Source organism: Bidens hawaiensis, unplaced genomic scaffold (genome assembly GCF_021521415.1).
Source record: "Bidens hawaiensis isolate Kalapana, Puna unplaced genomic scaffold, B.hawaiensis_p1.1 tig00006390_1, whole genome shotgun sequence".
In the NCBI taxonomy this organism is placed as follows: domain Eukaryota; kingdom Viridiplantae; phylum Streptophyta; class Magnoliopsida; order Asterales; family Asteraceae; genus Bidens; species Bidens hawaiensis.
In genome coordinates, this window is record NW_027491431.1 from 390,639 (window position 1) to 408,585 (window position 17,947).

The window sequence follows — 17,947 nt, forward strand, 5'->3', positions numbered from 1 at the left end:
ATGATAATAAAGAATAATTGGCAGTGTTCTTCTTCTTCTTCTTATTATTATTATATTCCATAAAATTGAATCTGATATGCTTCGATCTGTTTGCGGTGAATACCAATTTGTTGCATACTTGCACTCCACCTGTTCGATGAAATGCCTCTGAGAAGTTTGATCTGATTTGTGTAATAGAGATAGTTTTCTGTTGAGGTTCAAATGAAATGAGATCCATCAGTGTAGTTTATTTATAAAAAACTTGGTTTTGCAATTTAAAAGGGGGCTAGCGGGACGGCTTGTTGCCCGTCTGCCTTTTATTTTGATGTATAACAACTTTTGATGTTATCGTGTGTTTTGTTCTGATTATGATACTGGGCCATTATATTCATATTCATATTATTTGAAGCCAATTCCATGTATTTGTTCTTGGTATATGCAATTTAACACTAGCATATTGGATAGCTGCTAAAGTTGTTATATTATGCAACATGTTAGAACATTTCAACTGTTGTAACAGATTAAATGTTTAAAACAATATTTCTCTGATATAATGTAACTTCTTGCATACATAGAACTGAAAGATTTTTGTGTTGCTTTACATTGAATAACAGAAAAGCACAATGCTACGTGTAGCAACCAGGCTCTCAAGGCATGCTCTATCCTCAGTTGAACATCATTCATTATTTATTAAAAAGCAGTCTTTATTGGCCAGTTCTGTGCAAAGAGGATCCACAATCGGGCATCGTGTTTCAGGTGACTTTCTTAAATCGGTTCCACATGGGTCCCACACGTTTTCAAACTTCGCGTCTGGCTTCTCACCATTGAAACACAAGCCATTAGAGTCCCTCATTGACATCGAGAGAGCAAAACATCAAACTCCTGAAGATCTAGCTAAAATTTGGGAAGATGTAAGTTCTGTTGATCCACTTATTGATTTTTCTTTTATATATAATGCATTTTTGCCAAAGTTTTCATTTCTCAACCTTTTCATAAATATTATTTGTCTTGGCCTATGCTAACCAGTTGATTGTCATTTTTACTTTCAGTTTAGTTTCATATAGGAAGAGGTCATATTGGTGCATCAATGAAGACGAAGTTGTATCATTTGTTGGAGCACCGAGCCGCTGACTGGTAATTTGTTACCAATGTTATTTTCATTTCTTAGTTTTCTTTTTCTGACAATTCACACTTTTTATGTAGTCGCTATTTCATGATTCCAGTGTGGAAGGGAAGTGGTTATACAACCATGTTTGTGCAAGGTTTGATTTAATTTGCATGCATCTTTATTCTTTTGGCAAACCATGTAGGCTTATTTATTTTCTTACTTTTAAAAATGGTTTAACTGTTTTATTAATAAATAAGGAACCATGTGCATTCAAAATAGCAGCATCATTTACTTGTAATAGGTCGATTTGGGTTGTGTTATATCTCAAACGTGTTAAATGGGCCGAATATAAAACAATTAGCTTATAGGTGAACAGGTCGAATCGTTAAACGGGTTTAAACTGTTGGGGTGCCAATCATGTCTGCTTGTGGCCTTGGCTGGTTAGATTGTTCGACCCGAGCATGGCCCATATTTGTATTCATGTAAAAAATATCAACTCTAGCCCATACACAGTTAAAATTAAAATCAGTAAATTGAACACGGTCCGTTTAACCCATTTATCTAAGTGCGCCAAACGGGTTGGTGGGTTGGGATAACCAAGTGGTAAACGTGTTAATTGAGTTGGTGGGCTACAAAAAAGTGGGTTAAACGGGCTATTTAACTAAATGGATTAATCAAATTGGTGGGTTGTAAAAAAGTTGGTTAAATGGGCCATAAACGGGTTAGTGAGTCAACCTTTATAACTAAATCAGTTAATCGAGTTGGTGGGCTGTAAAAACTTGGCAAAAACAGGTCATAAACGGGATAGTGGGTCGCCTGTTTGACTAAACCGATTTGATGAGTTGGTGGGTTGCATGCAAGAAAGTAGGTTAAAAAGGTCATAAACTTGTTAGTGGGCCGACCTGTTAAACTAAGCAGGTTAATCAAGTTGGTGGGTTGTAAAAAGGTGGGTTAAGCAAGTTAGTGGGTCGCCATGGTTAAATAGGTCAACCTGAACACGACCCCTTTAATTAAACATTTCAACCTGAACACGACTTGTTTTTCAAAAGGGTTAGATACGCTAACACAAACCCTGACTATATTCATGTCGTGTCAGAAATCAGAATATGTCGACCTTAGTTTAAAGTCATCCAAAGTTGTGTTATTGAAAAGATTTGCATTCTAACTGTAACAATATTGTTATCATAATCATAATTAACACATTAAAAAAGTGTTAGTGGTTCAACCTAACCCGTTTGACTCATCCATCTTGATACAGTGCAGATGCCACATATACTTTTCACGGGTCTTGAAGATTACAAAGCGAGAGGAACTCAAGCCGCCCCTTACTTCACGGTTTCTCATTACAAAGAATTTACAGAAACCAAAGATTTAGTTCTTATTCGTGGCGATATCGTGTTTGCCAGCAAATTAACCGACTCGGAGGCCAAATGGCTCTTGGAAACCGCACAGTCGTTCTACTTGAACGACACGAGGTACAAGTTGGTTGAGCGGTTTAACAAAAAAACAAGTGAGTTTGATTTTAAGGATGTTTTACGTGCATTAGACATGTTCATGATGTAGTTAGCTTATTTTAGAGTATTGTTTGAAACATTTAGTTTTTTCGTTTCGAAGGTTGTTGTAGTGAGTCAACAAAACAGAACATAAACATTGACTTGTTTCTTAAGCAATTTCGGTGCTTGTAATATAAGCTTCTTGCAGAAGCAATAATTTTGGCTTGTTTATAAATGAGTTTATATTTGTTGTGTTTTAGTCCGAGTTCAATGTGTATGCTCACATAAATGTAGTTAAAAAGGAAACGTGTCAAAAGGGTTTGTTGCATGTGATTTTCTAAATCTATTTGTTCAAAAGTACGGATTACTATTCTGAGAACAAAATTACAGATTAATCAGACTTGTTTTCAATTATAAAAAAGTCTGATCAGTTTGATCTCTTGAAGATCAGTTGGAGCTAAATTGAGCTATCTTTTTAATTTGTCAAACTAAGCATTGTTTTAATGATGCCAAATATATTGTAAAGGTAAGTGATTTTTATGAAATAAATGGAAGCCATAGATGCATAAATTGAGCTATCTTTTTTACCTGGTGTATTTTTGTTTAAAAAAAAAACAATTTCCTTTAAATAGTAATTAGGTTTAAACAAATGGATTAATCTAAAGAGCACATGCACTCTAAGAAAACCTCAAACGGTTCTCTCATCCATATCAGCCCTCATAGGTTGTTTTCCTCACAAAAAAAACCTTTTTCCCTCCACCACACATAACAACTATTCTCTTATACTTGCAGATCCGTTTTCAAAAATTCTTTGTCTGGAACGGTGTCTCGTGCATCTTCTTCTCTTAGCTGGCTCGAATCCACATTTGCCATGAACAAACGTAAAGCCAACTTTTCAAATGCCATGGTCTAAGTGATAATTTGGCTTTCATCATATATCTGATCATACGAGATTAAACTTGACTATAACATGTTCAATGTAAGCTATTTTAATGTTGAAAAAAAAATGAAAACATGCAACAAGGTTAAGCCTGAGATCTGACTCAAAACAAACCAACTATATGGGGTTTGAATTCGACCACAACTAATAGGATTAAACTTTTATTAGACTCGGCATTCAATTTCACTTTTGTCCAAACTAGGGGTGAGAATAACCGAACCATTAACCGAAACTGAACCAACAACCGACGAAACCAAAAACTGAAATAACCGAAATTAATCGAACCATTCAAATTTTCATACATTATAGTTTTTTTTATACCTTCATTTCATGTATTTATATCCTCACTTCATTTTATTTAGTTATAACTTCATTTAATTTATCTATGCATTTATTTGTTTCCTGTATTCTAAACATAAACAAAAATTTAGATTTTGGTTATTAATCAAACCAAAAAACTGACTGGGTGCGAAACAAAATATAAAACAAGTCTGAATCTGTCCATTACTAGGGGAAGTGGTGTTTTACGTGACACACTGACTGACTGCAGGCAATCGTCTTCATCATCATCATCATCCTCACTTGATTCATACAAATTCACAATAACACATACTCAAATCATATCATCAATTCAACCTCCACTTTCACCTCCAAATCACTACCTCTTCAACAACCTCACTGTTGTTCAACAAACACATCCAATGGCGGATGCTTCAAACGACATCGAAAAGCTCTACGTGTACGGCGAACGCCTCAGCGAAGCCAAAGACAAGTCTCAGGTTCGCCTTTCTAGGGTTTCCGCTTTTCTCTAAATTAGGGTTTTATTATTATTATTATTAATCTATGTCTTGTTGTTACTAATATATGTAGAATGTGGAGGATTACAAGAGTATTATTGAGGCGGCGATGAGTTCGAGTATTAAGGCCAGGCAATTGGCAGCTCAATTGATCCCTAGGTTTTTCAAGTTCTTTCCTGGATTATCTGGATCTGCTGTTGATGCTCATCTCGATTTGTGCGAAGCCGAAGAGCTCGGGGTCAGTATTATTATTTAAATTGTTTGATTAACAGGTGCCGATTTGAGAATTAGTTTCTTAATTGTTTTTGCTATGACTTCAAGCTCATTGTTAGTTATAAGAATGCATGTAGTTGTACTTTAATGTCTCCTAGCACATGTATACCAGACATTTGTTGCATAAGGATTGATTTTTGTTTCTTACTTTGTGTTTGCCTGCTTATTTTGTAAAAGATACGGGTGCAAGCCATTCGTGGTCTCCCTCTTTTCTGTAAGGATACGCCGGAGCATATTTCCAAGATTGTTGACATCCTTGCACAACTTCTCATAGCTGGTAAATTATTAGGTTTTCAAGTTTCTCAATTGATGAAGCGCTATTTAAAGTTATTTATTTGACCTTGAATTCTTAAATACTTTCAGAAGAAAACGTGGAGCGTGATGCAGTGCATAAAGCTCTTTTGTGTTTGTTAAGGCAAGATGTGAAAGGTACATCAATGATTTCAATTTTGTAGTAAAATGTTTGAAACCCAGTTAATAACTGTAAGTGTAAAAAATAATGTGTTTGCAGCATCATTGACGGCATTATTTAAGCACATTGAGAGCGTTGATGAACCCGCTACAGATGATAGTCTTCGTGAGAGGACTCTCGTCTTTATCAGGGACAAGGTGACAAGATCTCAATTCTCAGTTCCAGTTATTGTTTTTCTTTATTATAATGTAATTGTTTTGTCTGATTAAATATTTTTAATTTTAGGTGTTTCCTTTGAAATCCGAGCTGTTGAAGCCACAGGAGCAAATGGAAAGGCATATAACTGATTTAATAAAAAAAGTATGCTTCTTATGTTATCATTCAGTATAAACTCTTTCAATCACATGTATATCTTCTTTTCTTTCCAATTAGCCTAAGTTTGTTATATGTATGATTTAAATTGCAGAGTTTACAAGATGTTACAGGAGCAGAGTTCAAGATGTTCATGGATTTTTTAAAAAGTTTGAGCATATTTGGAGAAAAAGCTCCAACCGAGCGTGTGCAAGAGCTTGTTGAAATCATTGAAGGTCAAGCTGATCTTGATGCACAATTTAGTGTGAGTTTAATTGTTTATTATGTTTGTTATTTTGCCCTAACTTGTTGATAAGTTGCACTGATTATGACTATCAAAATGCAGGTTTCAGATGGGGACCATGTTGATAGATTAATATCATGTTTATATATGGCTCTCCCATTTTTTATTGTATGTCTATTTTGGTATTTATATTTTATACAATTTGTTTTTCAGTACTGGCAGATTACCTTTTCTTTTAACTGAAACTTTATACTTTATACAGAGGGGTGCTTCAAGTAGCAAGTTCCTCAATTATTTAAACAAGCACATTCTCCCTGTTTTCGATAAGGTATTAATCTTTTCAAATTTGTTTCTCGTGTCAATACCAGTTACGGGTGTTCATTGGTTCATTTTCCGGTTAACCGAAATCAGAAACCGAGCTGGTTTTTTTAGCTAAAAAATAGTTTACTTTGTTGCTTTTTATTATAATCCAGTAATTCACTAGTAGTATATAAAGATAAGTCAATTTGGTGTAATTTTTCATTTATTAACAAGTTTTATTCATAATTATGTATAGATTAATAATTTTGGATAGTTTTTTATTCAGTAAAATAATGCAATTAATTTAAAGTATTGCACAAAGATTATCTAAGTAAAAAATTTTTGGAGTTGGGATTATAAAACATACATTTGAGAAAAAAAAATTGTGAAGTACTGGGTATGTCTATCCTGTATGACATTATTTAGTTATAACTGAAGACCAGATTGGTTATTTGGTTTCAAACCGACCGAATAACCGAATAAGAATTCGGTTTGTTTTCTTTGTTGTTTCAAACTGAATAATGAATGCGCGTACAATATCATCATTGTTTGTTGTACATTTTTTATATATTAAATCATGATTTCTTTGCGAAAAATTAATTTGATATGAAGCTTCCCGAAGAACGGAAAGTAGACTTGCTCAAGAATCTTGCAGAGAGTTCACCATACGCAGCGCCTCAAGACTCGAGGCAGATCCTTCCTTCTGTTGTTCAGCTCTTAAAAGTATACTTTTAAAGAAATTATCTTTTTTTATAGTAATAATATAATATATTTTTTGTCTTTTAAAATTTTTTTTTATTGTTTTCTTTTCAGAAATACATGCCTCGAAGGAAAACAGGAGAAGAGATGAACTTCACATATGTCGAGTGTATGTTATACACATTCCACCATTTAGCCAACAAGGTGGGTAATATTTTATAAATTTGTATTCTGTGTTTAACATTTCCACATATTATCCCGTCATTGAAGTTTAAATCAATTTTTTGTAAAACAGGCCCCAAATGCCACTAACAGTTTATGCGGTTGCAAAATAGTGACTGGTCAACCATCAGACAGGCTCGGTGAAGACTTCACCGAGTTGTACAAAGATTTCACCGAACGGTAGTATTTCATTATTAGTCTTAAAATTCCGAAATACCCTTTTATAGTAGTTAAAAACTTTTGTATTTACAGGTTAAGCTGTGTTGAAGACCTAACTAAAGCTTCAATGAAGAAACTAACACAAGGAATGGGTCAACAAAATAAGTCAACAGGTACTAGTGTATCTGATGAAGAAAAGGCAAGAATTGTGAGTTCATAAATATGATTTGTTCATTCATTGTAACCCTTGTATCTTTTCTGTATGTTTGTACTCTATAATTACAACCTTTTAATATGCAGAAAATCCAAAAGCAGAACGCTACAACGGGGTTGCGCACGTGCAATAACATTTTGGCAATGACACAGGTATTCGAATTAATAATATTCTTTCCTTTGGTATATGTTACTTTGATTTCTTTTCTTTGAATTAGTAGATAAAGTCTAGAGACGATAATTCATGGGTTGGCCTGTTAACGAACCAAACATTCAGTGAACCTTTCGACCAGAAGCTCGCTTATGTTCGATTATTTATTAAGTGAACGAATAAACAAAGTGTGTGTGTGCGTGTTTTTTTTCTTTTTTTTTCCCGAGTATATGTTACTTTGATTTCTTTTCTTTGAATTAGTAGATAAAGTCTAGAGGCGATAATTCATGGGTTGGCTTGTTAACGAACCAAACGTTCAGTGAACTTTTCGACTGGAAGCACGTTTATGTTTGATTATTTATTAAGTGAATGAATAACAAAGCTTTTTTTCTTTAGATAAACGAACAGACATTGTTCATTCATTTAGGTTCAGTTATGTTCGTTAGTTCGCATTGTTTAAGTGCATTCACTTATGTTTGTGAAAATATTTATTTGATTTTTTATGCCCATTGCAATTGTCTAGTTTTATCTATTTTTAGGCCCAACACACTGTTAGTTAACGTTCTTTTTGTCTCAGCTCAGTTATGTTTGTTCATGTATGTTTGCTCATTTACATTTGTTCATGTATGCTTGCTCATTTACATTCGTTTATAGTGTCAACGAACGATCATAAACGGACATGAACATGTTCACTTTCTTAACAAACGAACAGACAAGAAAACACCGTTCGTTTAAGTCAAACGAACACACACAAACATGCTCTGTTTGTGTTTGTTCGGTTCGGTTATATGGTAGGCTGTGTACTTGTCTATATCAGTATAAAGTGTCTTCATTTATGATATTTTTTACTTTTTTTAATTGATATTATATAAATGCATTTGAGAAAAAAACAGGATCTTATGCAATTTTTTTTTTAATGCAGCCGTTGCATTTGAAATCACCTTCATTTATTGGAGACAAAAGAGTTAACTTATCTTGGAATGAAGCGGTTAAGACTGTAGCTCCAACAAACACAGCCGGGTATGTTCATTAAAATCTCTAATTGATAGGGCAAATTAACTATGATCGGACGAAATCATGAAAACATTTATCTGACAAATTACATTATAATAGCGATAATAAACATTTATATGTTTTCAGTTTTTTGTTAGTTTTAAAAGATTATTTTTTATTATCAACTTATTGAATTGAAAAATGGAAAAGAAAACACGAACACTGAACGTGCTTTGCCTTTCCATTGTGTAGTTTAAAACATTAATTTATCTCAATTCTTTTCTCAAGTACTACTAATAAGAAAAATAAATCACAATTTTGTTCAAATAAACATGTGGAAGGACTTTTAATGCGTAAAAAAATATTAAAGAGAATTATATGAGAAAGAAAATTAATTATATTGGTTTTTCATGTGCAAAAAATTGTTAAGGGAATTTTTATGAGAAAATACAGAAAGTATGAAAGTATGCTGGCTGTTTATGTACAAAAAGTTGGTAAGGAACTTCAATGAGAAAATACGTAAAGTATTTTTTTTTTGGTCTTTGTATTTGCGCTTACTAATAACATAGTTTATGTTTTCATACATTAACACATTATTTATAATAAGTGGGACCTGAAGTGTTTCATACATAAACATACATTATTTAACCTATGTATAAAAAGTTACACAAACTTTTTTAATTCTTTAGAAAGAAACGGCCCGCAGATGCTGTAAAGGGTTCTAGCAACCAATCAAACAAAAGGGGTTGTGGAGTCAACAACCAGCTTGTTGACCGGGGTTTTGATGGCTTATCATACGGCGGGAGAGGTGGTGGTTCAAGGGGAGGGGGTCAAGGTAGGGGGTGGGGTAGGCGCAGTCAGGGTCAGGGTCAGGGTCGTGGAAGAGGTTATTATCATTAAGTCTCACTTCTAAAACACGTATAAGATTGACAGGCAGGTTATTCGACACTTTAGATGTTTTGATATTTGAGTTTTAAGAATTTTTTCTTATTTTGTATTTCAGTTATATACACATCATCGGATGCACTGGCTATCATCTGAGTCGGTTTTTGTAGTCTTCAAATGGATAAAAAATGAACATAGAAAACTTTATAAAAGTATATATAATATACAAACTACAAAGCTAATTTTATAAACTTTACAAAACTAATTCTGATCAATATTTCTCATGGGAGTTTCAAGTTGAGTAGGTCTACCAATTTCCAAATGCTCTGGGACCTCGGTCGGGCTAACCGACTCCCATCTTGGTGGGGTCTGCCTAGCCCACTCGTTAGTGTGTTCCTCCACACTATCTCTTGGTTTGACTCGGTTATGGTTCAAGCTAAGAACAATCTGAACAATTCTGACTGCTTTTCTCCAATGACTCTCATTAGAATAACGAGAGCCATTGAAGCTCATTATACGTTGCTCTATCTGGTTGTGGAGCAACCGATAAAGGAAGATTAGCAGACTTAGGGTTGAGGTGACACCCGAGATGAGGAATATTCCCCAAAAGTTAGCGAGGGTGAGTCTTTCGGTTTCCAACCCGGGATTGGTACTTGAGCAGTTTTGAGGGGTGTCGAGCCATTTGTTTTCTATGTTGCTGATTTTTCTGTCTTCCAAGAGGGATAATATGGCACCCGAGACATCATCGGTGATCGGAGAATCTTTTGGGAAGACCTACAAAGATTCATCATAAAGGCATTTAGTAATTGTTTTGGTGTTTTTAACTTTAAGAGGCGACTATTTCAATCTAGTTATGACCATGTCTACTTGAATTAATTTCGAAACAGGTGAGAGAAACAATATAGCTAAAAGGTAACGGGTCAAAATGAGCTTGATGTTTCGGGTCGAATCCATGGACACATTGAGCTAAGCAGATTATGGACATGTCGTTCACTCGTTCTAGTAGTTTTGCTAAACAGATTGTGGTCATGTGAATCTTGTAGGTTAGCCTGCTTATTTGTGAAAAGAAATTGAAAAATATGATATTGTGACAAGTTATTTTGATGAGTATTTTGTGAGAAAATTAAAGGATAAAAGTTAAATAAACATTAGATTTATTTATTTGCTAGTAAAAAATTAATAAATACAAAAAAGAAATAATCAAATTTCTCGTTACATGAGTCATGTGTCAACCTGCAAATAGGCTTGTCATGACTCATGCGTCTAACATAATTTTCGACTTCGAGCCGTGTTTGAGTTCGATCCTTCAACCCGTGAAGACGCCCCCAACCTAAATAAATATATTTTTAAACAAGAGTATAGACTCCTATTAACTTTTGACAAAGACATCGCGAACCTATATTGCCTCACATATAGTGAAAGAACAAAGAAAACGATATAGTTATTATACTTACAAAGCCTAAGCCGCCGAATTTGTATGAAGGCCCGACAACCGCGTACTCGTTACAATACTCCTTGAGGAAATATTTCTGATAAGGAAGTTCGAGAAATGCCGCACTTATATTTCGGTTCTTAAAGTAGCTAGGATATTCGCTTTGTAGCGACACATTTTTAATATTTTCCAGTTCTAGAACATCCCTCAAGTACCTGCCCACAAACGAATCAGGATCACATCCCACGGATGCGTTGGTTTTCCTTACCCATTCAATGTCTCTAACCGTTGGCTCTAGCATACGAACCGTGAGCATTGAAGTGAGGCTAGCCGTGTAGCTAGAGGTTAAGATGAACACCACAAAGAGCCATATCATCACCACAACTTTACTGTGGTTGCTTTGTATCTTTTCTCCTACATCATAATTCCACGTTAACAGTTTCGTTACCAGAGCCTAAACTTAAACTTGCTTGGTAAATGAACCCTTGCTTGATGTTGTCTAAGCTCGTGAGCCTATACAAGCCTATTATATTGTATATTTAAATTAAATATATATAACAACTTTTTATCTAATATAGAAAAATATATATTACATAATAAATACATTTTGTGTATAAACTATAAGAGAAATGTTAAACACCCAAGAATCATTTAATTTATCATTAAAATCAAAACGATTACAATAAAGTGCCAGGCAAACGGGCAACAAGCTGCGCCGCAACCCCCTTTTAAATAGTATATGCTATGCCATGTACAACAAGCTATAAATACAAATATATATAAAAAAGATGGATATATAATAATAGAAATAAATTTGTGAATAGTTAATAAAAATAAACAAGTTGCGCCCAAGCTAAATTAGAAAACTTTCTTACAAGCTAAGCTCAGGCTTTGAATAAAAAGCTCAAAAATCGGACATAAAAGCCCGAAATTCATACCGAATATGATTGGAATGACAAATTCAAATTTGGGTTTTGAATATTTGAACCACTTCTTATTCGATTGTATTCAGTGTCGGAATGGAAATCATATGCGATTTTATTTTTTTTAACTTTAAGGGGTATTTTAGTCATTTTACATGCATTTAACAAAGAACTTCACTTACATCCACTCTACAAAACCATTGATATTATGGTTGTACAAACTATTAGTGTAAAGGTGTAATTTCGAAAAGTTAGAGACCAAAACAACTAACTAGGTAAACCAGATGGACCATCCATGTAATTTACAACTTTTTTTTTAAAGATACAAACTTTTTTTAATATTTATATTTTTTTTATTTCATTAGTTTTTTTTTTCACAATATTCAAATCAACCCAAATAACCCCAAAACCGACCAATGAACAACATACCCTACTCAAAGAGCCAAGCTCGAGCTCTATTATTATGGCAAACTACTCGAGCTCGACTCAACTTGTTTACGAGTCATGGATTCATACTAGTTTTCTAAAAGCCAACTGGTTACTTACTGTGAGAGAAGAAAAGGGAGGAAAAGGTGAACCATAATGCAGTTCCAAGCTGATCTTTCCACGGACCTCTAAACTCTCGGTTCACTTGATGCTCCATGAACCACACCACAAACATTGTGTATAGCAATATGCATAATGTGGCTAGCCACATCTCAACCGTGAATGGTTTCATAAACTTCCATGCCCTTTGATTATCTGATTTCACTGGCACCACCATCGACAACCCTGACTCCATAAACGGTTGTGTGAACTCCACGTACCGAGAACGATTAGCCAGTATCGTAACATCACCAACGACGGCATCATAGTTCTTCTCATCAAAGAAAGAAGCATGCATAAAAGTGAAAAGAACATCAGCAATAAATATTTAATATACGATTTTATATTACTGCTATATATAAAATGGATACTTGATATCGTCAAAATGGTAAATCCGTCGCTAACTAGTGGGTCAAGATATGCGATGTCTATCCCAATAAATTTTATATTGTGAGAATAAGCATAACAAAATTAACAGTCTATTTTTACAATCCCAAGAATTAAAAATAAACAAATTTCACATTTATAGTTTCATCTTTCTATAAATGAAATTCATTTGAATTTTTACCTATACAACCTACACATCTATTTTATTCTTAATGCGTAGGTTATGATACGTGTAGGTACACGGTACAAAACTTAAAAACATATAAATAAACTATTAACAGGGCTTGCCTGTGAAGTGAAATCAATCAAAGGCTTTAAGCTCACATTTAATTAAGACATTCAAATAAAACAATAATTATATATAAATATGTTACAATGGGCAAGGTAAACTCAAAATTATATATTGGTTTGGTGGTAAACATTAAGGTGAGATCATAAGTTTTTTGAGACTTGTAAAGTTGTAATAAGTGTTTTCCTTTGTTTTTTTTTCTTTTAATTCATAATTGTCACGAGGGTCTCAAAATCCATTTTTTAAGCCTTTAAAATGATTGAGCCGGTTGTGATTACTAGTTTGATAAAGTTTTATTTACATATCTAGTATGGTATTCAAATGTAAGAGAGACAAAAGTATTAATATAAGTGAAATGATTTAGAATTGTTCCACGTATAGAAATAAAAATTAGTGGTTATGTAACAAGTATAAATTGTCAACTTGAAAGACGTGTTAAAAAAATTAGTAAGGTGAAAAATCAAAGGTCAAAGGTCAAAGTAATTCACGAACGAAAAGTCCACACCAATAAGTCGTGAATCGTGATTAAATGAATCTCTATCCAACTTTTTGTTCTATTTTCTAAGGATTTATGAATTAAGTTCTTAGCTCATTGCAAATTTATCTAGAACTAGGATTTGGGTAGAAATCAATGGCAATAATGTAAGTTAACGAGTACCTTATAATAGACTTGATCAACCGTATCATCATACGAGCCCGTATGATTTACGAACTCGTAAGGTAACGCGTAACCGTATTTCTCCTCCAAAACCGAGACTACAACCTCGAAAACCTCAATGCAAAAACCCGAATACTTGGTCTCGTTTGTACTCTCGATCCATTCCACTTTCACAAGCCTATCGAATGACGTTGCATTCGGAACCCCGATCTTCATTTTCTTAGCATTGCTTGGCATCGCCCATCCTTTTGGAATTCTGCTTATTAGATCGTCGGGCCAGTTTATCACTACTTGTCTTAGACTATGATACTCTCTGAACCCAAGACTATTTGAAAAACCTGACCCGGGTGACCAAAACCCAAGCTCTGTGTAACTTTTTCCAATAATATTCACCACTTGAAACACCTCTTAAAGCTTTTCTCCCTTAAAATCTATCGTACTTGTTAGACTAGAGAAGTTGTTGGATAAAATCGTATCCAACAACTTCTTAGTGTCAATAGTATCATTTAAATTTCCTAAATGATCTAAAGCTAGTGAGATAGTTTCTATGCTATCATATGCGCGTATAGCATGGATTCCAGGCTCAAATCTATCTTCCTTTGGATAGTTTGATCTAAAAACCGTCTTGAAGTTAGACTTAAAGTCTAGAAATCGCGTGCTCTTTTCGGAATAGTATGTCTTCAGACCTAGAGCACCTTGCACGAGCCTTAAAACTGACGTGTCTAACGAATCAAGAAAACTAGAAAAACCATCTCCTAGAATCCAAACCGAGTCTCGCCCCATTAATCCAAGTTTATTAGCTTCTTCAAACACCCGAGTTGCTCCCGGTAAAGATGTTTTCAACACGATAAAAACCCTAGATTGCTTTGTTCTAATGACATCTAATAAATTTTCAAGAATGGTCTCCTTTGGGTCGAACGGTGAAGTGAAATGAGGAACAACCACACGGTGTTCGATAAAAGAACCAATCTTTTGAAGTTCCTCGGATAATAATGAAATGGCCCGGTATTCACCACCATATATGTTGTCTTCATAAACCACAACAACCCGTTTCCAGTTATACGTTTGCACGATATGTGCGATGCAGTTTATTTCATCGTGCATGCTTAGATTGGTCATTTGTACTAAGTAAGGCCATTGAAGGCGTGATAGAGGTTGTAAAGCATCAACAGTCAAAGAAATAATCGGGATTTTAGCACGTTGTCCTATTTTCGCTACTACTGCGGTTTCCTCCCAAGTATCTGTCCCAATTATTACTTGTACATGTTGTTTGTCGATCAAATAGCTCGCTGCAACATACAAGTTAATAAACTTTCAGTTGCTCAAATCAAGAAGTTGGCTTGTCATTATTTTAATTGTATCAAATTTATAAGGTTTCATTAAACAAACAAGAATCATATTGAGCAGTCCAAATATAATAATGATAACCTGAAGAAGCAGCTTCAAGAGGGTCTCCTTTAGAGTTGTTGAAATGGATAGCCAACTTATGGTTTTTGGAGCCCGAATTTAGCTTTCGGACCGCAATTTCAATGGCGGTTTTTTGTTCTTTCCCTGCTCTTGAACCTTCGTTGATGATCACTCCTATGTTCGTGGTTCGATTCAAGGCTGCCGAGGTCGAACTGTTTGATAAAATTAATGATACTAAGAAGAGTAAGATTAGCTTTGAAGGTGCATAACAAGAAGGCATATTTGGGACTATAACATTTTGGATATTTAATTTGTTGTGTTGCTTTTATAGGAAGGGACAATACTGGCGTAGAAATATCAACAACACACGACTTGGTCAATGTTGGAGACCATTGCAAGAAACTTAGGGGGTGTTTGGTACAGAGAATGAAAAAGGAGAGAAAATAGAAATGGAAATGGAATTGTAGAGAAAAAGAATTGGTATAGAAAATGAGAATCATTTCTCTTGTTTGGTACACGAGAAAATAAACAGAGAACTCTTCCATACCCAACCCCACCTCCACCCAACCTGACACCACTCACCACCGCAGCCCCACCACCACAGCCCCACCACCACCAGCACCACCACCACAGCCCCACCACCACCACCAGCCCCACCACCACAGCCCCACACCACCAGCACCACCACCACAGCCCTTTCTTCAACCACAGCCCACCACCACCGGCTGCCGCCACCAAATCCCCTTCTTCAACCACAGTACACAAGAAATTAAAAAGATTCAAATTTTTGGAACATAAGATATAGAAAAAAGGAGGCTCAGATCTGTCATCACTGCCTCTTTGGAGATTTTGTGGTGGTGGTTGTGGTGGCGATGATGATGATGATAATCAGAAGCCACCTGCGACCACCGCCGATTTCCACCACCACTGTCACCCACCTGCGACCACAATCACCCGACCATCTGAAAACCCTATCTTACCACGAACCACCACTTGAAACCCTAATCTCCGTTCACCCGTACCACCTGCAACCTACAACCGGTTACCATCTCTGTGTTCACCACTGCGAACGGCGGAGACGGGGTGGTGGTTGCAGACTTGGAGACGAGGTGGCGGTTGCAGACTTGGAGACGAGGTGGTGGCCGGAGACGGGGTGGTGGCCGGAGACGAGGTGGTGACATGCTATGAGGAGGCTGCTGAGAAATGGATTTCTCTTTGTTTTAAAGAGAAATGGAATTCTCTAGTTTTAGAGAAATAGAAAGAGAAATAGAAATGAAAAGTGAAAAACAAACAAAAGAAATATTTCTAATTCCATTTCTCCCCAATCAAATTCCTCTACCAAACACCCCCATTAGATATTTGTTGAATTGTTGCCTACATTCCTACGCAATTTATAAGACAAAAGTGACTTTTCTAACGGATTGTTTACTTATCTTGAAAAATTAAAATAGTTGTATCTACACGAAACATGAAGAGGTAGGTCCCAGCAGAGCCCAGTTGGACCCGCAAGACTCACCTCAAAGAGGGACGTCTGCGCAGTTGAACCCGCAAGACTCACCTTCAACAGGGACGTCTGCGCAAAGGCTAAACTCGCAACTCACCTTGAAGAGACGTCTGCGCAGAAACCAACTGGATCCGCAGGACCCACCATGCTCAGAGACGTGACGTCCTTACGCGCAGTACGCAAGCTGTTCCCGCAGGAAAAGCCTCCCAATGGTCGACGTACTCCGCCTGTTCCCGCAGCAACGGATACTAGCCATCAGGGAAGGCTACCCGCGCAGCAAGGCTACACGCACAAGGCACTTAACTCTTAAATAATTCAGTAATGTCACCTGAAGAAGGAGTGAGCAAGCCAGGAACACTCCCGCACAAAGCCGGGAACACTCCCGCACAAAGCCGAGGACACTCCCGCACAAATGAGCCAGTCCGTACGATACTGGAGGATCTTTTGTACTGTACCTGACGAGGTATGGACAAAAGATCTGACCAAAGATACGACAGCTCACTGACAACAGTATGACGAGCAGCACGCTCTTGTACTGCATGTCACTATCAGCCGCTGCCTACTCACCAACCTGTCGGAGGACGTGCGTAGCCTGCAGTTGGTGGAACAAGAATAGTACACAGCCGGCCTGGTCACTATCAGCAACTGCCTACCCACCAACCACCAGCATGGCACGTGCGTAGCCCACAGTTGGCAGAACAGGAATACTATTCAGCCGAATGTACCTGCTTGGAAACCTACCTTCGGCTATAAATACTCCAACACCTTGGAATGGTATGGACACATTACATTACCTTATCACATCTTATCTTTTCTAGCAATCTCTTAATATACACTTGTATTCAGAGCAATCTAGTCTGATTCTCACGCCGGAGGGTGGTCACAAGGAGGTACCCCCCCTTCTCAGTGACGAGCTCACGGTGTCTGTTTTGCAGGTCATCAGAAGAATAACCATCTTTGCCGGACCTAACCCTCGTGGGAAACATCTACTTGACCCTAAAATTATCCGTAATCTGCCGGGGTAACTTAGTGTTTCTTCAAAACCTAATATTAAGCATTTTTTAAAATTAAATGCTACTAAGACTTTTTAATTTCTCAGTTGTCAAGGCTTATTAAATTTTTGATTATCCGCTTTCAAAGTTATTGATCGGTTCTCTTCAAACAACAACTTCTACCTATACATCATAAATATTGGATAGCTAGCTCACTTGTGAATAGAATGTTCACGAATTCATTAGTGACCGGCTATTCCTTGATGGATTGGTGAGAGACTATTCGTAAAGGGCTGGTCTTTCGGTGATCTTTACTCTTTATACAAATAAAAAATATTGCTATTTTTTGTAAATGGGAGTAAAACACTCCAAATAATAAAATTATATAATCATTATATTCAAAATCTATATCAATAAGAAAACATGTTTATACCTTAAGAAAATATCGAACTAAGTTGGGAAGGAGGATAAAGCTTTGCACTTTGGCTAAAGACATAAAGGTGTTGGATAAGATTTATTTATTTTTTTCAAAATAGTGAGTGTTAAAATTT

At 35.9% G+C, this 17,947-nt stretch overlaps 2 protein-coding genes and 1 pseudogene across 3 annotated transcripts; 2 read left to right on the forward strand and 1 right to left on the reverse strand.

Moving 5' to 3' along the window:
- The first annotated feature begins 521 nt into the window (after positions 1-521).
- On the forward strand, positions 522-2,825 carry LOC143632412 (uncharacterized). The gene is made up of 4 exons (XM_077100945.1): positions 522-890; positions 1,034-1,113; positions 1,183-1,241; positions 2,346-2,825. Exons 1-4 carry the CDS (start codon positions 603-605, stop codon positions 2,648-2,650), a joined length of 732 nt encoding a protein of 243 aa, XP_076957060.1. The 5' UTR covers positions 522-602; the 3' UTR covers positions 2,651-2,825.
- A 1,396-nt stretch (positions 2,826-4,221) lies between these two features.
- Positions 4,222-9,264, forward strand: LOC143632413 (apoptosis inhibitor 5-like protein API5). The gene is made up of 16 exons (XM_077100946.1): positions 4,222-4,299; positions 4,391-4,555; positions 4,768-4,867; positions 4,954-5,019; positions 5,102-5,199; positions 5,288-5,362; positions 5,469-5,618; positions 5,700-5,765; positions 5,860-5,925; positions 6,510-6,620; positions 6,711-6,800; positions 6,892-6,998; positions 7,071-7,185; positions 7,278-7,343; positions 8,264-8,361; positions 9,024-9,264. The coding sequence occupies exons 1-16, from the start codon at positions 4,222-4,224 to the stop codon at positions 9,232-9,234; spliced, it is 1,662 nt and encodes a 553-aa protein (XP_076957061.1). The 3' UTR covers positions 9,235-9,264.
- A 216-nt stretch (positions 9,265-9,480) lies between these two features.
- Positions 9,481-15,278, reverse strand: LOC143632414 (glutamate receptor 2.7-like; annotated as a pseudogene). The gene is made up of 5 exons (XR_013153511.1): positions 14,922-15,278; positions 13,494-14,782; positions 12,121-12,430; positions 10,674-11,065; positions 9,481-9,993 (listed from the first exon to the last, which is right to left on the reverse strand). The product of XR_013153511.1 is annotated as a glutamate receptor 2.7-like (transcript).
- Positions 15,279-17,947: the final 2,669 nt, after the last annotated feature.